This window comes from Hyla sarda, chromosome 2 (assembly GCF_029499605.1).
Source record: "Hyla sarda isolate aHylSar1 chromosome 2, aHylSar1.hap1, whole genome shotgun sequence".
NCBI classification, from domain to species: domain Eukaryota; kingdom Metazoa; phylum Chordata; class Amphibia; order Anura; family Hylidae; genus Hyla; species Hyla sarda.
The window spans coordinates 88,559,009-88,575,894 of record NC_079190.1 but is presented as its reverse complement, the minus strand read 5'-3'; the positions used below and the strand labels follow the sequence as shown (position 1 = coordinate 88,575,894).

At 42.4% G+C, this 16,886-nt stretch overlaps 1 protein-coding gene across 1 annotated transcript in view; it reads left to right on the top strand.

Moving 5' to 3' along the window:
• Positions 1-3,061: 3,061 nt before the first annotated feature.
• The window catches only part of NEMP1 (nuclear envelope integral membrane protein 1), a 41,451-nt gene continuing 27,626 nt past the window's right edge, over positions 3,062-16,886 (top strand). Inside the window, 5 exon segments of the mRNA XM_056562513.1 lie at positions 3,062-3,275; positions 6,815-6,936; positions 8,930-9,146; positions 11,367-11,439; positions 15,651-15,744. Of these exon segments, the coding sequence (XP_056418488.1) occupies positions 3,077-3,275; positions 6,815-6,936; positions 8,930-9,146; positions 11,367-11,439; positions 15,651-15,744 (705 nt within the window). The 5' untranslated portion in view covers positions 3,062-3,076.

The following is a 16,886-nucleotide window of genomic DNA, read 5'->3' as shown; positions in this document are numbered from 1 at the left end:
AGCCCTGCATAGAATGTGGGTGCTGCAGGGAGATCGTGGGGGGTCCCAACGGCGGGCCCCCCGCGATCAGACATCCTATCCCCTATATGGATAGGGGATAAAATGTTTTATCCCAGAATACCCCTTTAAAGCACGACTGTCAACATTCCCCCCCCCCCTCCAGACTACAATCATCATGGTACTGATGACAAAAAAAATTACATGCAGCCATACCTCTGGCTGCGCTTTTTCATCTTTTATCACTTATAAAATCTTTATTTTCTGCGGTGAACCACATTCGGATAGGCGTGGCTTGGTTTCGCAATGCCCCGCCACCGCGCATCCCAGGATATGCTAGGTTTCCACAAAGTTTTTTTTTTTTTTTTTTGGAAAACTTCCACTGCCACTTTTTAAACAAAGCCAGAAATGTATTAAAAAAGAATAGGAAACATAAAGTAAGGTAGAACATCTGTTTGTGTGCACAGTGCAGGAGAACCTCTTTGAAATCAATGTGACTCTGCTGCAGTGGAATGTCTGTGCAGAATATTCAGGCAGAATTCCACAAGGACATTTCGCTGTGTGAACATACCCTTATACTCACCTGTCCCATCCCCTACCACAGTGTTTCCAAACTAGCTGTTTCAAAACTACAATTCCAAGCATGCCCAGACAGCCGTACACTGCCCTACCAAAAACAAGTTTTTATTTCATTTTTAGCACAGCTAGGTTTGGAGTGACATTTTATTTTCTGCAGGCCGCTATGGCTGTCATGAGATCTCCTGAAAAGCTTTAATGGGAGATCACGGCAATGACAGTACACTGCAATACATAAATATAACTAACATAAGCATTATGGCCATATGCAGTAAAGTCTAAACTATAATGTCATTTTTCCCATGTGGTGAAAACGGTAAATAAAAATAAATAAATGCCAAAAGTGCATTGAATTTTTGGTCATTTTTGGACCTCTGTCTGTCTTAGGAACTGTCCAGAGTAGGAGCAAATCCCCATAGCAAACTTCTCCTGCTCTGGACAGTTCCTGAGACAGACAGAGGTCCAAAAATGACCAAAAATTCAATGCACTTTTGTAATTTTTTTTTTTACCATTTTCATCACATGGGAAAAATGAGAGCACTGTGGCCAGACAGAAAAGAACAACTCAACTTTAGCAGCTGATAAGTACTGGTAGGATTAAGATTTTTTAAAAGAGGTACTCCACTGGAAAACATTTTTTTTTTAAATCAGCTGGTGCCAGAAAGTTAAACAGATTTGTAAATTACTTCTATTAAAAAATCTTAAGCCTTCCAGTACTTATCAGCTGCTGTTATGATCCACAGGAAGTTCTTTTCTTTTTGAATTTCCTTTCTTCCTGATCACAGTGCTCTCTGCTGACACCCCTGTCCGATTTAGGAACGGTCCAGTGCAGGGTTTTCTATGGGGATTTGCTTGTACTCTGGACAGTTCCAAAAATGGACAGAGGTGTCAGCAGAGAGCACTGTGGTCAGGCAGAAAAGAAAATTCAAAAAGAAAAGAACTTCCTGTGGATCATAACAGCAGCTGATAAATACTGGAAGGATTAAGATTTTTTAATAGAAGTCATTTACAAATCTGTTTATCTTTCTGGAACCAATTGAGTTAAAAAAAATTTTTTCCAGTGGAGTACCCCTTTAATAGAAGTAATTTACAAATCTGTTTAACTTTCTGGAGCCAGTTGATATGAAAAAAAAAAGTTTTTCACCGGAATACCCCCTTTAAAATGGTACCAATATTAAGCTCTCTATGCAAAAAGTACAAGTCCTGCACAGCTCAGTAGGTGGAAGAATTAAAAGTGAAAGGGGTCTAGGGCAGCACCCTTTTTTAAGTTTTTTTTTTTCTAAATGTAAAACATTTTACAAAAACTATAGAAATTGGATATTGTGGTAATTGTACCATCCTACAGAATAAAGTAAAAAAATGTCTTCTTTTTTTTAAAACAAATTTCAATTTCACACCATTTTTTTTTGTCTCACACGGTAAAATAACTTATGATTGGTCGCACAACATAGAAAATGCCCTAAAATGGTTTTCCCTGACTTGTAAATCCCCAGCTGTTGCAAAACTACAACTCCCAGCATGTCCAGGAAGCTTTGGCTGTCCGGGTATGCTGAGACTTGTAGTTTTGCAAAGGCCACACGTTGGGGGACGTAACTGGTCAGGGCCCCCTGAAGCGCTTCCTATGCAGGTGCGTGCACAGGCTTCTACAGGCGCCGTGCAGAGGGAGACCTCTAAGGCCCCTTTCACACTGCCGGTATGGACCGGCAAATTCGTACGTCAAACTCCCTTTTTATTTTTGCATTTTGCCGTCCGCGGTCATGTGATCAGGGCGGCTGTACACCACATAACCAGACTAGACACACGAGTTGGAGAGCAGTGTTTTCCAAACACTAGGGGAGTTTTATCAAAATCTGTGTAGAGGAAGTTACCCATAGCAACCAATCAGATCGCTTCTTTCGTAATTCAGAAGCCTTTTTAAAAATGAAAGAAGCAATCTGATTGGTTAATATGGGCAACTGCACCACTCTTTCTCTAAACAGGTCCTGATGGACCCCATTGTATTCAATAACAACCGTTGTTTTTTTTTTTTTAGAGAAAAGCTGGAGAAAAAGACGGTGCAAGCACTATATTTTCTTTGGCTTTTCTCGATCCTAAAATAACGTACTTCACACTGCCGGAGACGTTGCCTAACTCATTTTTTTTTTTTTTTTTTTTTTTACGAACAGTGTGCCTCCAGCTGTTGCAAATCTACAACTCCCAGCCAAAGGCTGTCCGGGCATGCTGAGAGTTATAGTTTTGCAACAGCTGGAGGCACCCTGGGGGAGATTTATCTAAACCTGTTTAGAGAAAGAGTGGTGCAGTTGCCCATAGCAACCAATCAGATCAGATCATTTTTAAAAAGGCCTCTGAAAAACGAAAGCGATCTGATTGGTTGCTATGGGCAACTGCACCACTCTTCCTCAACACGTTTTGATAAAACTCCCCCCACTGTTTGGAAAAACACTGCTCTCCAGCCGACTCGTGCGTCTAGTCTGGTCACGTGGTGTACAGCCGCCCCGATCACATGACCGCGACGTCATCAAGCAGCTTCCAAACTTCGAGAGACTGGCAGCCGGCGGACAGGAAGTGTTTGCGGTTCACGCCTCGGCTGGATGACACTTTTAAGTCAGTGGTTATGGCGGGAGAAGTGACTGGATGTGGAGTGATGAGGGCGGCGGTGACCGTGCTGCTATTGGCTCTAGTAATGTGTGCGGCGGCAGCAGGTAAAATGTCCTGTACACACAGGGGGGGCGGTAACGCATTGCTTCACGGTGCCTAATGCAGGGTCCTCCCGGACACCTCCCGGAACATGGCTGCCCACAGTGTATACAGAGGTGACAGCTGCTATAGCTTCCTATAGCGCCCCCTAGTGTCTACACTCCCAGTGCTGGGGCTGCTCTTTAGGATATGTTCACATATCTTGCATAATTCCTCAATTTCTCCTTGAATGGAAGTAGCATTGACTTTAATGGCTCTCTCTCCGCGCTGTTCACACTGAGGAATTTCTGCGGACAAAATTCTGATGCGGAATTGTATTCCCCAGAAGTTGCAAAACTACAACTCCCAGCATGCCCAGGAAGCTTTTGCTGTTCAGACATGCTGGGACTTTTAGTTTTGCAAAGGCTCAAGAGCCACACGTTGGGGGGGGGGGTTTAACTGGTCAGCGCCCCCTACAGTGCTTCCTATGCAGGCGTGTGCACAGGGTCCTACAGGTGCCTTGCAGAGGGAGACCCTCTAAGGTTCTATTCACATGTGCAGTATTCTCCGCAGATTTGATGCGCAGTATTTTCTACTGCAGATTTCAATGTAAACTCAATGACCCATGTTTTTTCTATACAGTTCCCGTATCAGGTTTTTGATGAAAAACGGATACCTCAAAACCGGACTAAACTATCAAAATGTGTGAACAAATTTTAATATATACGGTTTGAAAAATTATGTCTGGCTGCATCCATTTTTTTCTTTTCTTTTTTTTAAAGGAAAACTGTCAGCTTGCGCCCCCCGACCCAAAATAACCAGCGGTACTGGCTGATAGTGAAGGGGACGCTGATCAGTTTTATGCTTACTGTGCCCGGATCCGCCGCGCCGTTCAGCCAATATCTTCTATACTAATTGAGAGCTAACTGGCACAGGTGGTGTTAACTTGCATTCTGATGTCACGGCCGCAGCACCGCCCAGCTCATCAATATTCCTCCTCTTCTCCCCGCTCTGTAATGAAGAGGCGGAATATTGATAAGCTGGGCTGTGCTGCGGCCGACGGCGGTGATGTCAGAATGCCAGTAACCCCGCCTGTGCCAGTTAGCACTTAATTAGCATATACGGAAAAACTAAGATATCGGCAGGATGGATCTGGGCACAGTAGGCATCAAACTGATCAGCCAGTACCACTGGTTAGTGTGGGGGGACCAAGCTGACAGTTTTCCTTTTAAGAAAAAAACTATACGTCTTTAACTTTTCACTCCATTATGAATAAAGTTTCACATGTTTGATTGAAATTCCAAGAAAAAAAAACCATGCAAAATCAAAAGCCGTATGGATGCAACTGTACGCACATACGGTTCTCTACAGTTCCCATTGACTCCCATGTTAAAAAAAGAAAAAACGTATACGGTTTTTCACCCGCACCAAAAACCATGGTAGGCTACGGTTTTGGGAAGGACCCGTACAAAACCGCAGATGCAACCGGATGCATCGTTTGACATACGGTTTTCAATGGCGAGTCAATACATACGGTTTTCAAATTGAAAACGTATACGGGAACAGTATTGCAAAAGCGTGGTGTGAATGCAGCCTCACTCAAGTTTTTTTATTTTTATGAACAGTGTGTTTCCAGCTGTTGCAAAACTACAACTCCCAGCATGCCCGGACAGCCCTTGGCTGTCTGGGCATCCTGGGATTTGTAGTTTTGCAACAGCTGGAGGCATACTAGGGGAAATTTACACATTTCTGTTCAGCAAAGCTTGCTCAAAGAAATTGCGGCAGAATTTGTGTGTTCTCAGGACCTAGAATTCTGCCCCATTGACTTTGATGGGATTTCACCACGTGATTCAGCAAAATCGAAGATATATTTTTGCGGAATGCAGAAATTTCAATGTCTGAATGGGACTGAGGAATCTCTCATTGAAAACAATAGCCAGTTAATTACAGCAACATTCCACACGGAAATGTCGCCGTGTGAACATACCCTTTGTGTGTTCTCTTTCTGGATAATGAAGAGTAGAGAAGTAGGCGCCGAAATGACCTGAGTGCTGTATAGTGCTGAGGAGTCAGAGTTGGACGAAATTTTGGGTACCTGGAGTCGGAGTCGGCAAACAATGCACCTGCTCCGACTCCTACTAAATTTTGATTAGAATAAAAAAAAAGCAACTTTAAATGTCCCAATTCACAAAAAGTTATAATTAATGACTTCTCTACTTTAAGAATAAAGACCAATGCATGCAGTGCCTCACGTAACCGCAAAACGAACACGTTAAGTGACCGGCTTTTCATGTACTTCACTATATGGCACGCAACGCACAATTAGGAGCGGCAATACTTATACTTTCCATAGTGTTGTGTTCTGCTGTTACAGGGAACCCATGGGTAACCGAGGCCTCTCACTGATAAGGGATTAAATATGTTTTTTGCAGGACAAGACACTTGTATGAGTGAAGGGAATGGAGGGTCAATAGTTCAAGACTGAAGCTGTAAACCATTGTAAAAACTGCTGGCATTCAGCTAAGGCTATAAAAACTTATAAACTCTGATTGTTAACTTAAAGGGGTTCTCCGGTGCTTAGACATCTTATCACCCTATCCAAAGGATAGGGGATAAGATGCCTGATCGCGGGAGTCCCCCCGCTGGGGACCCCTGGGATCTTGCACGCGGCACCCCGTTTGTAATCATTCCCTGGAGCGTGTTCGCTCCGGGTCTGATTACTGTTGATCACGGGACTGGCGGCGTGTGACATCACGCCTCCGCCCCCGTGTGACCTCACGCTCTGCCCCTCAATGCAAGTCTATAGGAAGGGGCGTGACAGCTATCACGCCCCCTCCCGTAGGCTTGCATTGAGGAGCGGAGTGTGACGTCACACGGGGGCGAACAGCTCCGGGCACTGATTACAAACGGGGTGCCGTGTGCAAGATCCCAGGGGTCCCAAGCGGTGGGACTCCTGCGATCAGGCATCTTATCCCCTATCCTTTGGATAGGGGATAAGATGTCTAAGCACCGGAGAACCCCTTTAAACTTTAAACATGACTATGGGATTCTACTAGGGAAATCATGTTTTATAATAAATGCCCCTTCCTGGATCCTCCCACTGCCCTATCTTCAGCAGCAGATCAGCACACACAAAGGAGACGGCAGCAGCTTCTGCCCAACTTCCTCTCTCTGCTAGAAGAAATTAGAAGAACTTGGTGGAACAGCTTCTTGGATTCAACTGTAAGTGTTTCTAAATACATTCACATATTAATACAGAGGAGTTGGGGAGTCGGAAGTACAAAAAACTGCGGAGTCGGAACATTTATCTACCGACTCCACAGCCCTGGTGCTGTACTCGGGCACCTCCAGCGCTCCCATGTGCCGTTTTGCCGTGGAATAGTCCAATTCAATGGGGCTAGTCCATACCTTGGCTTTCCCCTCGGTTTCATCCATTTCTGCCTCTGCAGGCATAAGTAATGGCATTCTAAGCTGCTCATCTCAAATATATCTATCTTCTTTTTTTCAATAATTTTTAAGATGACATCACTTTCTTAAAATGTTTTATTTTTTTTCTTTGTTACAGAAACCAAAGTTCAAGTTATCCAACTGGTAGAAGGAAAGTCTGGCACTTATAATACATCACAGAATTTCTGCTATAAGAAATCATATGAACCAAAGTGGTTTGATGTCTGGACTAAAGTGCAGGTAGGGGCAAAACCTGTGTATTTTATTGTAGCATTGACTGAGAAACCGGTGTGTCCTTGAGTTTTTTTGTTGACAATGTTCTCATAGTTATCACAATTTCAATTGTCATTAAGGGAACTTTGAATGCAAACAATCAGCAGATCAATGGTATGATACTCTGCTCTACTACTGCAGTACATTATATCGAGCCTGCCAGCCGGCAGCCAATATATTTAGCAATGCTGCGTGTACTCTGTAACACGGCCGGGCACTCAGACACCCATATTAGAACTGGGGGGACTTCATGGAAAGCCATCAGCACCGACAATGTTGGGTTGACCTGGTTGAAGATTACTTACATGTCATGGTAAAAATGTAACTGTGGTATATAAGGGGATCATCTACCAGGAGGATTATCTGCGTAATAGAAGGGGGTTCACTGTTCAGATCCCATATCTTGGCCAAAGGGGAGAATTCTTGCAAAGAGCGCATCTCACTTTGGAGAACCTGTTTTGCAGTGGGATGGTTTACACAGCTTTTTAGTGTGTGTTCTAGGTGGATTATTTACATGATTGTTTGAAAGCCTGAAAATAGAGAATTTGGAAGTATGGCTTACTGACTCCACAGCCCTGTATCTCGAGTGGTGCTGCTTGAACATTTACAACCAAGCTTAAAAATATCTTAGGATCACTTTGTGATTAGCTATATGTATTTATTTATTTTTTTTTTTTTGCATTGTTTCGGTCAGAATACACAGATGCAAAAACAAAAAATGTTTCCTTTCATCCTTAAGTACCTCTCATGATCTTGTTATAATCCTCCCAGTTCACTGCCTCCATCATGATAAACCACCCCCTGCCTTTATTTTTTTATTATTTGTTAGTTCTCTACCTTGATTTTGCTCTGTGTTTTCTGTTCAGTCTGTCAGATTCACAGACTGGGAAGGGACGTTCCCCAGCAGGTGTGACATCATCTGAAGCCATACAGGGAAGAATGTCCTCCCTCACTCTACTACACACAGCCCAGAGCAGTTCAGTGTGAGATGAGCTATGATTAGATAAGGCTGCACAAACACCTCAGCATTTCCTGCTTTTGGACTGCCAGTAGGAGTCCAAAGTCTGTGCAAAAGATGGGGGGGGGGGGGGGGAATGTGCTCTGGACAAGTAGGGAGACTCCTAGTGGCAGCTTTTTTTTAAACAAAAAACATAGAAAACTATAGATATAGATATAGATGCAAATCATAAAATGTTGCAGTATCTTGTAATACCTTTTTTATTGGACTAACAGCATTTTGTAGAGACAAGCTTTCGGGATTCCTCCCTTTATCAAGTCCAAAGCAAATCCCTCTACAAAATGCTGTTAGTCCAATAAAAAAGGTATTACAAGATACTGCACAACATTTTATGATTTGCATCTGCATCACTGGACTAATACGGCTGCTCAAATTTAATATAAATATATATAAAAAATTTAAGCAAAGTACATTAGAAAGATTTTTTTATTTACCGTAAGGAGTGCAATAGCAAAAATCAGTTTTAATGACATTTTTTATTCCTCATTACTGACTCATTTACTCCATAGACTATAAGGGAGTGAATGAGCTGGATCTTGCGGTCTGCAGGGAAGTTAAAGGGGTTATCCAGGGATAAAAACACAGAGCTAATTTCTTCCAAAAACAGCACCACCCCTTTAGGTTGTGTTTGGAATTACAACTTGGCTACATTCACCTCAATGTAACTTAGATGCAATACTACACACAACCTAAAGACAGAGTTGGTGCTGTTACTCGAAGAAATTAGCTCTGTGTTTCTAACCCTGGATAACCCCATTCGGCACTCTCTAGCCACCTATAACTCATGATCGCAGAGGTTGTGATCTAACCTTTTGTCATGTCAGAATGACAAATTCAAAGTTTATATAAATTACACTAACATTTAAATGTTAATATATTGCTGTAATACATTTAATGTGAGGCTGTGCATTATGTGAAAATGTGTTCTTTAAATTTTCTTAGATTCGGGTAAACAGTACCACAATGATCGGAGTGACGCAGGTGGATAGCGAGGAGAAGCTAAAGGAATTGGAAGGCTTTACCTTCTATGACTTCTTGTCTTTCTTTAAGGAGAAATTAAATGATACCTACATAAATGTGGATCTCCAGAGTGTTAAAACCTGCATTAATGTGCGTGTCAATGAAGCAGACACGCGTTATAGTGTCATTCTGTCTAGAGGTGGGTTGCGTGTGAATTATAGGGCTGCACGTGGTTATTTATGTGTGACCTGTTTGCTACATCTAAATATTGTATTGTTCCTGCTTAACAGTTATGCTCTTACTGCCTGAAGTTTAGCATAAGAGTTGATCCTTTGAGGCTCGTAATACACAGATTGTATGGCCATAGAGCATCTGTAGCTAATGAAAGTGATAGATATCGTGTTACATTCGCTTTCATTAACCGAGATGCAGCAGTACATCCCAGCTTTGTTTGGCTTCATGACCCATGCCTTGACCAATGTTGCCTTGTTCTCCTAGCCTAAATGTGTTGACATTTGCTCTTGAGTTATCAAATGCGAAAGTGGAATCAATGTAATCACAAGACAAGACAGACTCTGCAGATCAACAATACAAAGACAAGACACACAGTCATGGCCGTAAATGTTGGCACCCCTGAAATTTTTTCTAGAAAATGAAGTATTTCTGACAGAAAAGGATTGCAGTAACACATGTTTATTCCCTTTGGGGGAGATTTATCAAAACCTGTCCAAAGCAAAAGTTGCCCATAGCAACCAATCGGATCGCTTCTTTAATTTTTAACAAGGCCTCTGCAAAATGAAAGCGATCTGATGGGTTGCTATGGGCAACTGTTCAATTTTTTTTTCTGTGCACAGGTTTTGATAAATCTCCCCCTTTGTGTGTATTGGAACTAAATAAATAAAAAAAAGGGAGTAAAAAAGCAAGTTGGACATAATGTCACACCAAACTCCAAAAATGGTCTGGACAAAATTATTGGCACCCTTAACTTAATATTTGGTTGCACACCCTTTGGAAACAATTACGGCAATCAGTGGCCTCCTATAACCATCAATAAGTTTCTTACACCTCTCAGCAGAATGTTGGACCACTCTTCCTTTGCAAACTGCTCCAGGTCTCTCTTATTGGAACTGGATCTGGGCTCATTGCTGCCACTTCAGAACTCTCCAGCACTTTGTTGCCATCCATTTCTGGTTGCTTTTTGACATATGTTTGGGGTCATTGTCCTGCTGGAAGACCCAAGATCTCAGACGCAAACCCAGCTTTGACACTGGGCTGTACAGTGCGACCCAAAATCTGTTGGTAATCCTCAGATTTCATGATGCCTTGCACACATTCAAGGCACCCAGTGCCAGAGGCAGCAGAACGACCCCAAAACATAATTGAACCTCCACCATATTTCACTGTAGGTACTGTGTTCTTTTCTTTGTAGGCCTCAGTCTGTTTTCGGTAAACAGTAGAAGGATGTGCTTTACCAAAAAGCTCTATCTTGGTCTCATCTGTCCACAAGACGTTTTCCCGGAAGGATTTAGCCTTACTCAAGTTCATTTTGGCAAAATGTATTCTTGCTTTTTGTCTCTGTGTCAGCAGTGGGTCCTCCTGGGTCTCCTGCCAGAGATCTCTGGAGATGGACTTGTAACCTTGAGATTTGTTGATATTTTTGCACAATTTTGGTTCTCAAGTCCTCAGACAGTTCTCTTCTCCTCTTCCTGTTGTCCATGCTTAGTGTGGCGCACACAGACACACAAAGCAAAGACTAAGTGGACTTCTCTCCTTGTTATCTGCTTTCAGGAGTGATTTTTATATTGCTCACACCTGTTACTTGCCCCAGGTGAGTTTAAAGGAGCATCACATGCTTGAAACAATCTTATTCTTCCACAATTTTGAAAGGGTGCCAATAATTTTGTCCAGCCCATTTTTGGAGTTTGGTGTGACATTATGTTCAATTTGCTTTTTTTTCCTCCCGTTTTGGTTTAGTTCCAATACACACAAAGGGAATAAACATGTGTATAGCAAAACATGTGTTACTGCAATGCTTTTCTGTGAGAAATACTTCATTTTCTTGAAAAATTTCAGGGTGCCAACATTTACGGCCATGACTGTACCTTTCAGTTTGAGAATACTGTTTCCCAACCAGGCTGCCTCCAGCTGTTGCAAAACTACAAGTTGTAGTTTAGCAACAACAAGAGGCACACTGGTTGGGAAACACTGCTCTATGTAATAATGTCTCTTACATAGATGCAGTAGATACAGGAAAAGGTTCTATTCTGTAAATGGGAGAAGTTGGAGCGCTATTGTAGGGAGCGGAGGGTCATCCGGACAGCCTCTGCGCTCCCCTTACTTATTGAATACAGGCAGTTGTACATATGATCTTAAGCCATTTCTCCTTTCCTTTACCTGATGTGTTCTTTTCATTTGGCAGGCTTTGATCCGCTGCTCTTTGCCATCTTCTTTATCGGTCTCTTCTTGTTTTTCTATGGAGACTCACTCAGTCGGTAGGTTTTGGTTGTCTTCAATACAATAGTGTGATCATTTTTGTAGTTATGAATGTTTCTATTTTCATGTTGGTTTTGCCTGTGAAAGGGGTATTTTTTGTTTATATTGTCAAACACCAATTGCAATGCCTAAATTCAGTGTTTCTCAACCAGGGTGCCTCTAGCTGTTGCAAAACTACAACTCCCAGCATGCCCAGACAGTCTGAATCATTAACCCCTTCATGACCCAGCCCATTTTCACCTTCATGACCTGGGCATTTTTTGCAAATCTGACCACTGTCACTTTAAACATTAATAACTCTGGAATGCTTTTACTTATCATTCTGATTCCGAGATTGTTTTTTTCGTGACATATTCTACTTTATGTTATTGGTAAAATTTCACTGATATTTGTATCCTTTCTTGGTAAAAAATCTAAAAATTTCCTGAAAATTTAGCATTTTTCTAACTTTGAAAGTCTCTGCTTGAAAGGAAAATGGATATTCCAAATGAATTACATATTGATTCACATATACAATATGTCTACTTTGTGTTTGCATAAAAAAATTGACTTGTTTTTACTTTTGGAAGACACCAGAGGGCTTCAAAGTTCCGCAGCAATTTTCCAATTTTTCTCAAGATTTTCAAAATCGGCCCAGTTCAGGTTGGAAGTGGATTTTAAGGATCTTCATATTAGTAATACCCCATAAATGACCCCATTATAAAAACTGCACCCCCCAAAGTATTCAAAATGACATTCAGTAAATGTTTTAACCCTTTAGGTGTTTCACAGGAATAGCAGCAAAGTGAAGGAGAAAATTCTAAATCTTCATTTTTTACACTCGCATTTTCTTGTAGACCCAATTTTTGAATTTTTACAAGGGGTAAAAGGAGAGAAATCACCCTAAAATTTGTAACCCAATTTCTCTTGAGTAAGGAAATACCTCATATGCGTATGTAAAGTGTTCGGCGGGCGCAGTAGAGGGCTCAGAAGGGAAGGAGCGACAATGGGATTTTGGAGAGTGAGTTTTTCTGAAAGGGTTTTTGGGGGGCATGTTCCATTTAGGAAGCCCCTATGGTGCCAGAACAGTGGACCCCCCCACATGTGACCCCATTTTGGAAACTATACCCCTCATGGAATTTAATAAGGGGTGCAGTGAGCATTTACACCCCACTGGCGTTTGACAGATATTTGAAACAGTGGACTGTGCAAATCAAAAATTTTATTTTTCATTTTCACAGACCACTGTTCCAAAAATCTGTCATACACCAGTGGGGTGTAAATGCTCACTGCACCCCTTATTACATTCCGTGAGGGGTGTAGTTTCCAAAATGGGGTCACATATGGATATTTATTGTTTTGCGGTTGTCAGAACTGCTGTAACAATCAGCCACCCCTGTGCAAATCGCCTCAAATGTACATGGCGCACTCTCCCTTCTGGGCCTTGTTGTGCGCCCCCAGAGCACTTTGCGCCCACATATGGGGTATCTCCGTACTCAGGAGAAATTGCGTTACAAATTTTGGGGGTCTTTTTTCCCTTTTACCTCTTGTGAAAATGAAAAGTATAGGGCAACACCAGCATGTCAGTGTAAAAAATTAATTTTTTTACACTAACATGCTGGTGTAGACCCCAACTTCACCTTTTCATAAGGGGTTAAAGAAGAAAAAGCCCCCCAAAATTTGTAAGGCAATTTCTCCTGAGTACGGCGATACCCCATATGTGTCCCAAAACTGTTGCCCTGAAATACGACAGGGCTCCAAAGTGAGAGAGCGCCATGCGCATTTGAGGCCTGAATTAGGGATTTGCATAGGGGTGGACATAGGGGTATTCTACGCCAGTGATTCCCAAACAGGGTGCCTCCAGCTGTTGCAAAACTCCCAGCATGCCTGGACAGTCAATGGCTGTCCGGCAATACTGGGAGTGATTATTTTGCAACAGCCGGAGGCTCCGTTTTGGAAACAGTAGCGTACCAGACGTTTTTCATTTTATTGGGGAGGGGGGCTGTGTAGGGGTATGTGTATATGTAGTGTTTTTTACTTTTTATTTTAGGTTAGTGTAGTGTTTTTAGGGTACAGTCACATGGGCAGAGGTTCACAGCAAGTTTGCCGCTGGAAGTTTGAGCTGCAGCGCAAAATTTGCGCCATCTCAAACTTGCAGCACTCACTGTAAACCATGTGAGTGTACCCTGTACATTCACATTGGGGGGAGGGGGCAAACATCCAGCTGTTGCAAACTCCGAGCATGCCCTTTGGCTGTCCGTGCATGCTGGGAGTTGTAGTTTTGCAACAGCTGGAGGAACACTGGTTTGGAAACACTAAGTTAAGTAATAAACTTTCAAGTGTTTTGCAACCAAACTTAGTGTTTCCAAACCAGTGTACCTCCAGCTGTTGCAAAACTACAACTCCCAGCATGCATGGTCTGTCAGTGCATGCTGGGAGTTATAGTTTTGCAACAATGGCAACAGCTGGAGTCACTGAGGTAGGAAACGGACAATGTTTCCCAACTAGTGTGCCTCCAGTTGTTGCAAAACTACAACTCCCAGACTGCCCAGGCATGCTGGAAATTGTAGTTCGGCAATATCTGAAGGATCAGATGTTGCCGAACTACAACTTACTTCCAGCATGCTTGGGCAGTCTGGGCATGCTGGGAGTTGTAGTTTTGCAACATCTGGAGGTCCACAGTTTGGAGACCACTGTATAATGGTCTCCAAACCCCCCCCCCCCCCCCCCCCGAGAATGCCGAGCGTGGCTCTGTTCCCCGTCCCTGTCAGCTCTCAGGGTAGGGGGAAGAGATTTAAAAGCCTCGCGCGCAGTGTAGGCCTAACGCCAGGCTCCTAGCGCTGCCAACGTTAGCCCAATTTGCGTAGTGCTGCGCTCGGCTCGGCATTCTTGTGACACCGCTAGTGGGCACAGGGACCCCGCTAGCGGTGATGGTAGCGCTCGCCGGAGGCATTCTTGTGACACCGCTGGGAGAAAAAAAAAAACGGTATCAGGTTCATACCGGTACTGTATACTGCCCAGCACTAGGCATGAGTGTTATTTATCTAATAGGGTGCCTCCAGCTGTTTCACAACTACAATTCTCAGCATGGCCTGACAGCTAATAGCAATCATGGCATTCTGGGAGTTGTAGTTGGGAAACAGCTGGAGGCACCCTATTAGATAAATAACACTCATGCATAGACGATCTGAGGGCGGAAGCAGCGTCCAGCAAGGGATCAGTGAAATCGCGCCTGTTGGGAGGCGCTGCTTCCTGCCCTGCTTTATAGAGCAGATTTAGAAGCACTAAATATGCTCTATTAAAGCGATTAAACTTGGTGGGAGCTACATTTTAATCTTCTTATTACTAATTCTTCATTCTTACGACCCATAGATAGCATTAAGTTAACATGTTTTTTTTTTTCACCACACAGTAAATAGCAGAATAGCTGTGTTGCTTTTCTTTAAATCTGTAAATCTCGAAATGAGATTCATGGGCTCTTTCCACAGAAAGCAGGTTCTCACACAGCTTTATGAACATAATAGTATTAAAAATTAGAGATCCTCCAAATCCTCCCCAAACATGTCAGTTCTTTTAAGAGGCTAAATATGTTTGTCATTGGTATAAATCCTCTGGAGTTCCTGTAAAGGTTAAATAATTCACAAGGGAGGCACCACATTCCTGGCTACTAACATCTGTTTAGGTCAATAAATCATCTTTATGGATGCCAGATGCCATTGACACTTTTGTAGACTTTATTATTATTATTTTTTTTTTTAACCAATAAAAAAATATTATGATCCTCAGTTTCCTTAAAGGGGTTATCCAGGAATAAAAAAAAATTCTCAAGCTAGTTGGGGGGGGGGGGGGGGGGGGGGAAGCCCCATACCTGTCCTCAGTTTCTCTGTGGTGATGCAATTTGGCTTTATTAACTTCAATGGAACTGAGCTGCAATACCACGCACAACCAGAAGACAAGTGTGGTGCTGTTTATGGAAGAAACTCCATCTGTTGATCTAATCTGATAACTCTTTTAACTGCACTCATAGATACCAGACAGTGACCATATTGCAGTAGGAAGGGTTAATAAAGTAATGTCATTTTATTTTCATTGGATGTTTAATATTGCTGGACTATTCTGACAGAATCTGACACAGAGGCTCAAAAACAGAATCTCCAGCATGGATGTGACCAGAGCCTGACTGTACAAAGAAGTTTATCTGCTATTTAGTGTATTTTCTTTCCTTTTACAGAAGTCAACTTTTTTACTATGGTACAGGAATGAGTGTGGGGATGCTGGCCTCTATACTGATCCTTGTGTTCATGCTCTCCAAGCTGCTGCCTAAGGTACCTTTTTATAAGATCACAAGTTGCTATAGTTATCCCTATTTATGTGTACACAGTGTTAAGATAGGTTATACATCAAGATAACGTTGAAAGCTATGCTGACATATACCATGGTGAGCCCATTTAATGCACTAAATGTAGTATTGTCTGTTTCCTGAACGTATACTTTTATTTGGCAGGATTTAGAAGTGTGATCTACTTCCCTTTTTAGTCTTGCAAAATAACAAGACGCCCCTCCATGAATAACATAGAGATACATGGAGGGGTGTGCCGGCTGTTGCGTCATGCGGGTACGGAACGCTGCCTTTCCTGTACAATGCCGTGGCCCCGTACAGAAGATCGCGGGGGGCCTCAGCGCTCGGACCCCCCGCATCTAAAACTTATCCCCTATCCTTCAGATAGGGGAAAAAGTTCAGAGCACTACAGATCTCATTTAGACAAAATTGGTGCCAGTACAGATCCCTGAGGTACCCCACTGGTAACAAAACCTTGCTCTGAATATTCTCCATTGACTACAACCCTCTGTTGTCTGTCACTCAGCCACTGCCTAATCCACTCAACAATATGGGAATCCAAGCTCAATGACAAGTTTGATAAGTCTTCTATGTGGGACAGTGTCAAAAGCCTTACTAAAATCTAGATATGCGATGTCTAGTGCCCCTCCGCCATCTATTATTTTAGTCACCCAGTCAAAAAAATCAATAAGATTTGTTTGACTTGATCTACCTTAAGTAAACCAATATTTTTTTTCATCTTGCAATCCATGGGATTTTATATGTTCCACTGTCCTATCCTTTAGTAGGGTTTCCATTAATCTCCCCACTATTGATGTCAGACTCACTGGCCTATAGTTGCTTGATTCCTCCCTACTACCTTTCTTGTGAATGGGCACGACATTTGCTAATTTCCAATCTTCCGGGATGACTCCTGTTAAGTTTTGTCAGCTCACCACTAAGCTCTTTTAATAATTTTGGGTGTATCCCATCAGGCCCCTGTGACTTCTTTTCTTAACTTTAGATGGTAAACGTAGAACCTCCTCCTTTGTAAAGACACATGCATCAAATGATTCATTAGTCTTCCTCTCTAATTGAGATCCTTTTATTCCTTTCTACATACCTTCCTTCCTTTGTTTTATTTTAGTT